The sequence below is a fragment of the Triticum aestivum genome, chromosome 6B, assembly GCF_018294505.1.
Source record: "Triticum aestivum cultivar Chinese Spring chromosome 6B, IWGSC CS RefSeq v2.1, whole genome shotgun sequence".
In the NCBI taxonomy this organism is placed as follows: domain Eukaryota; kingdom Viridiplantae; phylum Streptophyta; class Magnoliopsida; order Poales; family Poaceae; genus Triticum; species Triticum aestivum.
In genome coordinates, this window is record NC_057810.1 from 4,137,078 (window position 1) to 4,145,052 (window position 7,975).

At 44.8% G+C, this 7,975-nt stretch overlaps 1 protein-coding gene across 1 annotated transcript; it reads right to left on the bottom strand.

The window, feature by feature from the left end:
- Positions 1-320: 320 nt before the first annotated feature.
- On the bottom strand, positions 321-1,772 carry LOC123135311 (BTB/POZ and MATH domain-containing protein 2-like). The gene is made up of 2 exons (XM_044554355.1): positions 587-1,772; positions 321-430 (listed from the first exon to the last, which is right to left on the bottom strand). Exons 1-2 carry the CDS (start codon positions 1,770-1,772, stop codon positions 321-323), a joined length of 1,296 nt encoding a protein of 431 aa, XP_044410290.1.
- Between the last annotated feature and the right edge of the window lie 6,203 nt (positions 1,773-7,975).

Consider the following 7,975-nt stretch of genomic DNA (forward strand, 5'->3'; position numbering starts at 1 on the left):
ACGGCTAAGGGACCATGCTATAAAGAACTTGCACGCTGCAGGCCATTTTGTACGCTTGCTGCTGATTGGAATAACAGGTCACCCATGCATGCACCCAAACAAAAATGTTTCAGCTTAACATCTCAACATAGACATATATGCATATGCGTGACAAAATGAAGGCAATTTGACATATATATTCTTAGATAAAAAGCATTTTCTCAGACCCCATATATCTTAAGTATTCCAAAAAGTTCAAACAGAACAAAAGATATATCAGGCTGGGGTTTCCAGCTTAACATCAGCACTCAGGCAATCTAGAGAAACCGCCAACATGGTCTCTAGGCCGCATCCATCTTACGCCTCTTGGATCCAGCATCATGTTTGTCTCCGGCTTCAGCTTTGCCACCTGCGCCCGTATCATTCATCCCTTCCACACCGGCGCCCACTGCTGCAAATGAAAAGGGTGCACAAAAGATATAGTCAGTGGGATGGATGGCACAAAAACTTGCATTTGCAATCAGGTTTAGAACAGAGTACTCAAAGCAACTAGACGTATGATTGACAGTTTGACACACACCAGATTGTACATACAAGAAGTACGAACCTGCCACTTTCTGCGTAGCAAACTTGGAAATGAACTCCTTGAGTACGTAGGGGTTGCAGGTCCTGATTATCTGCTCCAGGCCACCAGCCGTAAAAACTGTGTGCAAACTGGTGTGAGTTTTGATGAACTCCAAGCAGGCCTCCTTCAACCAGCGGCACCGTCTCCGCTCAGCGACGACAATAATGCCGGCCACCATGTGCTTGCATATCAGATTGGCCAACTTCTCTTCACAGATCAACTTCAACTTTTGGAGATCGTATCTTTCCGCAGCTTCAAGCAACTGCAGCAGCCATGTTGCATGCTTTTCACCTTTGTCACTATTCATAAACCTAATAGGCATTGCATCCTCAAAGACAGGCATTCCGTCAGTGTAGATGAAAGTAAGCAAGCTCTCAAAGACACTTGCTTCGATGCCATCTATCTTCACGACACTTGGTGCAGCAGCGCCCTCATTCATGGCGCCATAGAGCTGTGCCTTGAAGACGGTAGAACGAGCTGCAAGCACGCACCGGTGTGCAGATAACTTCTTGCCGCCAACCTCGAACTTAATGTCGGCACCCTCCTTGCTTAGGAGCAGGTCACTGAAATGGCTTGGCAAGTCGGACGGTGGCAATTTGATGAACGGACGAGCCTTCTCGTCCTCCTCCTCTTCATAATAGTCCTCGTCATCATCGTCCTTCCTCTCGAGGATAACGACATCACACCGGAGTACGAAGCTATCGTTCTTGAGATGGCTTGATCTTTCGAAAACCTCCTTTTCCACAAATCTTTTTGGCTGATAATCGGTAATACTGAAGACATCAAGGAAGCAACATGGCTGCGTTTGACGGATGAGGTTTGGCACTCGCAACTCAGGCTGGTCAATGAAAGTGAAGGCGACGTGAGCCTTAACGACGTTCTTGAGATACTCGTCCTCGACAAGGAAGACCGAGATAAACTCTTGCTCATCCCGTTGGGAGTCATCATCGCCTAAGCCATTAGGGTGGTACTCGACTTTCCAGCGACAGCCTCCAACAATGAAAGGACGAGACATGATGAATACGCCTTTGAGAGTTGTCTCGTTTGTGCGCGAGTAGCCTTCGACGACGAGCAAGTGGTACCTGCTGTCGGCGCCGGAGTCGAAGACGGACTCGGTGGAGGCGCACAGCCTGCCGTCGGCGATGAGAGATACGCCAGCGAAGGCCATGCCTGACAAACCTCCGATAGTAGAGCTGCGAGAAACATATATGTATAGGATGTGATGAGAAACATATATATATATATATATATTATATATATATATATATATATATATATATATATATATATATATATATATATATATAGTGGAGCATTTTGGAGGCCGGGCTACCAGGAGGCCTTTATCTGAGCCATGCATTGAGACATTGTGATGTGTGCAGCGTGCATTTACAATGCGTGTACGCTGGCTATTAAATGGGAATACACAGGTGCCATGGTTGGTGTGCTAGATTTGTACATGAGACTGAGATTGCAGGTACGTGATGTGCCTCCAGAGTAGATATGAATTTTCCACACGTGGAGCTAGGGCAGACCAGGGGAGAGTATCAGGGGATACCATCTCCCAAATGCTCCCATGTTACCATTTCAAAAAAATCAACTTCAAATGTTTCAAAAAATTCTGAAAAAATTGTGGATGTAAATAGTGGATGATTCTCAAAAAATTCAAAAAAATTGTGTAAATAAATTTGTGAATGCACAAATTCCAAAAAAATTCAGGCCCAAATTCAAAAAATAAATTGAGAAGCAAAAATTCACATCCAGATTTTTCTTTTTTCTCTCAATATGTACTTAGAATTTGGACCTAGGCGATGCACATGTCGTCCCCTTAATCTGGCACACTGGACGATTCTCAAAAAAAAAATCTGGTACACTGGACATGATCCATTTCATCATGGATGGGATGTAATTCTTCTTTGAGGAGTGCGACTGGCAAATATGTCAAAATTTGTGCTTCTCCTAGTTGTGGGATCCGGATGGGTGCGCGGGGAATCTCAGCAACTGTGAATCTGTGATGCAACAAACCCAAAAATGGTTCTTCGTACAAATTAATGCGGTTCTAGTTAGAAAACAAGAATAAAGATATTCATTTAAGAAATAGAATATGATCGCACCAGGCAGAGTGCATCTTCTTTTAGTTGGTTAAGAAAATAAGAAATGTCCAGTCAAAAAAAGAAAATAAGAATTATTATTTAAAGAGAAAAAACATCATAATATTTTTCCAGCTTCTTCCAGAAAAATGTCGCCAGAAAAAATTATAGACTGCATCCTAATTGAAATGATTAGGAACAATGGGTAACATCTGTGGTTGGCTAAAACATTGAAGAGAGCGAATAGTCAAATGGTTTCCATCCTTTGCTAGAGGGGCCCACCAAAAAATATTATTCCGTATGTGTGATTTATCTTGTGCCCATGCGAGTATAAGATATGAGGATTTCTTGAAATTTTCACACCTGGAAAATGTCTATTAGTACACTTGGAGTGCCATGGGGTCGCCGTGAGCCCAGTTATGGTATGACATCGAAGTACTAAAGGGGGTGTATGTTCAATTGATAACAAAATTGTTAGTGCTAGTCAAGCATTTGTTTTTAAAATAAACCGCTAGTATAAAATGACAAACAATCCGAATGCATTTTATTTGATAGTATGTGAAAATTTGATCATAAACTTAATGAGTTGCAGTATCGTGTGAGGTTGGCCTGCGTACACTTATTTGTGTATCAGATGAGGGGTGGTTGTGTCTTACGTGTTTAAAAAGAAATTTGCCACCAGAAATTTCTAACAAAATATTGTGATGCAAACATAATTTGGAAAATGCATCTACACAATTAATGCATGTGAAGGAAAAATGTCATTTGGAGATGTGACAGTCAAAACAATTTAAATTATGCACAATTTTTTTAAACCCGTCAAGCAAGAAATGATGTTTTCACACTTGAAAAATAAAGAAAGAAATGTTGTTTGGGTGATTTCGTGTACTAAAACGGGCATATTATTTCGTGGTTACACAGTGACGATTTGGCCTAGAAATTTGATACACCAAGTTGGACGAAGTGGCTAGCTAGACTCCCATGTGAAGCGTAGTTGCGTGTAAGATTTGATGAGGCATAGACATTGACCAAGCAGCACGACAAACATGCGCGACGGCTCTGCGCATGGGATGCATCAGCAAGTAAAATCGGTTGCTAAAATCAGCCATGCACGATGCACGATGCGATGATGGCACTTGTTCGTGTTCTGGAATGGCCGCTGGTTTACATGCACTGTCACTGTGCATAAATGGGAATATGGTGCCGTGAAAAAGCCTGGCGGTGGAATACACGAGACAAGTACGAAGCTGTGCCTGATCCATGTGAAGACCGACGCCCAAGATAGCGAGCATCATGGTGCTCGGCCTCCAAAGAGAATTTTCATATATATATATATATATATATATATATATATATATATATATATATATATATATATATATATATATATATATATATATATAATCGCTTGATATGGGATGGAGTACTCGGTGATGTCTGGATGCACTTACTGATCGAAGAAGAATGGAGGATCGCCTCGCCGGGGTGGGAGAGGATGAGACGAGCCGGCCGAGGAGACGGCGAGGTTGAGGTTCAGGGAGAGGAGGCGGCGAGAGTGAAGTGCAGATTGCTGAGAGAGGCTCATTTATATAAATGCACGACCTCCCTCTCCTTTCCACAACCTCGTTGTGTTCAAACGTCGTAATTAATCCAGCAGCGGCCATCCGTCTCCTTCGCCGGTTAATTATGATTAATGTGCGTTTAGAGTTCCGAGGAGGCCATCGGTTCCGTTTGAGATGGATTCACACCGGTGCTACTGCATGCTTGCGTTCCTGGGCGTGTCGTCTCCTCGAAGGTGAGAGACCATCTCCAATGGGCAATGGATAATGAAAAAATAAGACATGAAAAAAAAACACTTATGTTTAGGTTATTTTTAGCCAAAAACGACACTCTAGATACCCTATTTGTATCTGTTTTTTCTAAGAAAAAGAGGATAATCACGGGCCTTTGCATCAAGCAATGCACACAACCATATATTATTAACCATTCAAGATCCAGCAGTCCACTAACAGGTCCTTTTGCGCAATGCAGAAACTAACAGCCAGTGGCCCTCGCGTCGCCCCTGGGGCGACTCGGGGGTGATTGGGGATCCGCCGCCCAGCCACCCCTTCAGCCCCCCTTCCCTCCTCGCCGCCATCGGAGACGGCCGTCGGGAAAGCCCGCGCGGTCCCGGGGAAGGTGGCGGCGGGGTTCTTGGTGCTCGGATTGATCTAGTTGCTGTGGAACAGATCGCATCGGAGGCCAGCGGTTCCTGGGCCGGCGGCCGGCGGCCCTGCTAGTGAGGTGGTGTCGTTCGGCGGCTGGCGACGTTCGCACGAGATGCTGGCTAGTGTGCTCGGTCGCGCGGGCGGCGGGTTGCTGGTGGAGTCCGGCTGCGGCGCGGTGCTCCATGCGTGTGATCTGAAGGTTCCCCTCTGTTCTGCTGCCTCTGTTGATGTCCCGATGGCTTGCGTGTGCTGGCTCCAGTGATGGTGAGCCCTGATGGTGTACTTGGGGTCCGGGGAAACCTTGGCCGGTCTGGCCGGCCCGGCGATGGCGACGCCTAAGGGGGGCGCTTTCCTCCATGGAGGCGCAGCTGACGCCCCAAACCACCCATCCCGATCCCCTGCCTGGGTGAAAACCTTCAATCCTCTCCGGATCTAGCGGCGGCGACATATTCGCGTTGTGACCTTCCTGGAGGCATCGTCAGGGGCCTTGGGGCTCGTTTGGGAGTGCAGAGGAACTGCGGGCGGAGGGAATGGGACAAGTGGCAGCGGGTGGTGTTCGCGAAGGAGGAGCGGCGTGGCATCTTGCACGTCGACGACGGCGGGTCTCAGCGGCATGGAGCAGCGGAGTCTCGTCGCTGGGCGTGTGATGATGGACGAGCGCAGGATGGTGGCATTATCTGGCGTCGTGGTGGCTTCAACGGCAGCTAGGACAGGCAAGGTCGATGCGTCAGTACAACTCTGAAGATGGGTCAAGGGGAAGTTGGCGGCGGCAACCTCTGAGTGTGCGCCGGACCGGTGTGTGCCCCATACCTGGCAAGTGGCTTGGTTGGGGCATCCGGTCTTGGATGTTAGGCTTTGTTGCGAGGTCTGTTTGGTTAGGCTCGGACTATTAGCATCCCTTCATCAACTGGATTGGAGTAGGACAAATGTTGCCAAGATGGTGGCTTCAGACTTACTGATGTATCACTTTGTAAGGTCTTTGTGAATAATTAATAAAGTAGCTGCATGCATCGCCCAGATATTGTTAATGATTTAGATATCAAGGCTGAATCTTCACCACTCTGCATGGCATATCGTGCTGCCAAGCGGGAGGCGGATGAGTTTCTGGCCAAGCTTATGCAGGAGGAAGAGTTAAAATGGTCCCGTCGTGCTAAAGTAAAATATGATCGTGAAGGGGACAATAATCCTAAGTTTTTCTATTTGATTGAAAATGGAAAAGGTAGGAAAAAAGAAAATTCATGAACTAGAACAAGATGAAGGAACTATTGGTCAAGATATGCTAAAGGCATATATTACCAATTATTATAAACGTTTGTTTGTGCACCCGGACTCCAATTTCGTCATGATGGACGAGGATATGTCTAAGGATATAGCCCAACTTTCTCGGGAGGAAAATACTATTTTGACAGCACCTTTCTCGGAGAAGGAAATTTTTGACGCTATTTCACAGATGGAAAGGAATAAAGCTCCGGGACCGGATGGGTTCCCTGCTGAATTCTACCAAAAGTGTTGGGAGACTATCAAAGGTGACCTTCTCCCTATGTTTGATGATCTTTTTAACGATGATTTATCTTTGTTTTGCCTCAATTTTGGGATTATCACTTTACTTCCTAAGAAAGAAGAGGCCATTCGGATCAAGCAATTCAGACCTATTTGTTTGTTGAATGTCAACTTTAAAATATTCACCAAAGTGGGTACTAACACTAGTAGAAAAACACCTATTAGTCCCGGTTCGTAAGGGCCTTTAGTCCCGGTTCATGAACCGGGACTAATGGGTCATTACTAATACCTCCACCCATTAGTCCCGGTTCAAACACAAACCGGGACACATGTGCCTCCACGTGGCCGGTCCGCCGAGCCCAGTCAGGGGGGCCTTTGGTCCCGGTTGGTGGCACCAACCGGGATGAAAAGTCCATGTTTTTTTAGAAAAGTGGCTGCTTTAGGGGTTTTGGGTGTTATTTTTAGGTTGTTATTAGCTAGCTAATAGAGAGAAGTGTCCTCTCTTATATCTTCGTTCTTGGTTTACCAACGCTGCTGCTATGTTCATTTCACCCGCTGATATAACAACTCATGCATGCTCGCATCATACATCATCATATATAATAACAAGTCCTACTAATCATGCATCATCATACAAACTTCTACTCGTTATTAATAATATGTCATACGATCATCATCCTCATAGTCATCGAACCCAACCCTACATAATTGTTCTTAGCACATGATCATCAGTATCAGGTAGGACCTAAACACCCTTAAGGTAAAATAGCATAAAACAATATAGACCCTGACTCTCCATTATGAAGAATGACGATCATCCTATCTCCAATTCTTGCCCTTCGCTGCCTTTTGCTTCCAAGAAGCTCCTTACGATTGTCCATACATTTTTTTCATTCTTTGATTGTCATGTCTCCACTTCTTTTAGAAACCCGGTATGCACAGTTGAGATTCGTAGGAAGACCTGGTTGTATGTTCAAAACATGAAGGGTACTGTGCGTATACATCAGATGAGGCACACAATCATTCGGGATTATCTGTTAAAAAACATAGTAATAACTTCGTAGTTAGCAATGATGTACTAGTTTTAGAAGTGTGCAAAAAGATGCACGGATGTTGTAATAGTAAAAAATCTTACCAGGGTATCTCCATGGTAGTTACCGTAGTTCAACACGTGCACTAGTGGCACGTATTGACCATAATGTTGAGGAGTTTAATTGTAGATATTGTAATTCTCAAGATCAGTACAAAATGCGACCAGATGATTTTTCTCCTGATAAGTTAATTCGGAGCCTTCGGTGTAGTAGGTTCTGTCTACCATCTTCCGCACATTCTTTGAAGAATGAAAATAAGCTGTCAATGGAAATAAGTTGTCAACTATTTTGAAATAAACAAGATAAATTACTTAATAACTATGTTAAGCTCACATGGGGGAAGAATTGGAGGTGTATCCACAAGGACCCAAATCGAAGGTCTCTCTTGCTCAATTGTAGGATCACCAAGATCCATGGTGACAAGCATACCCTCATCAAGACCATACATCTTGCAAAGTGCTTCCCAATTTTTACAACCAAAAT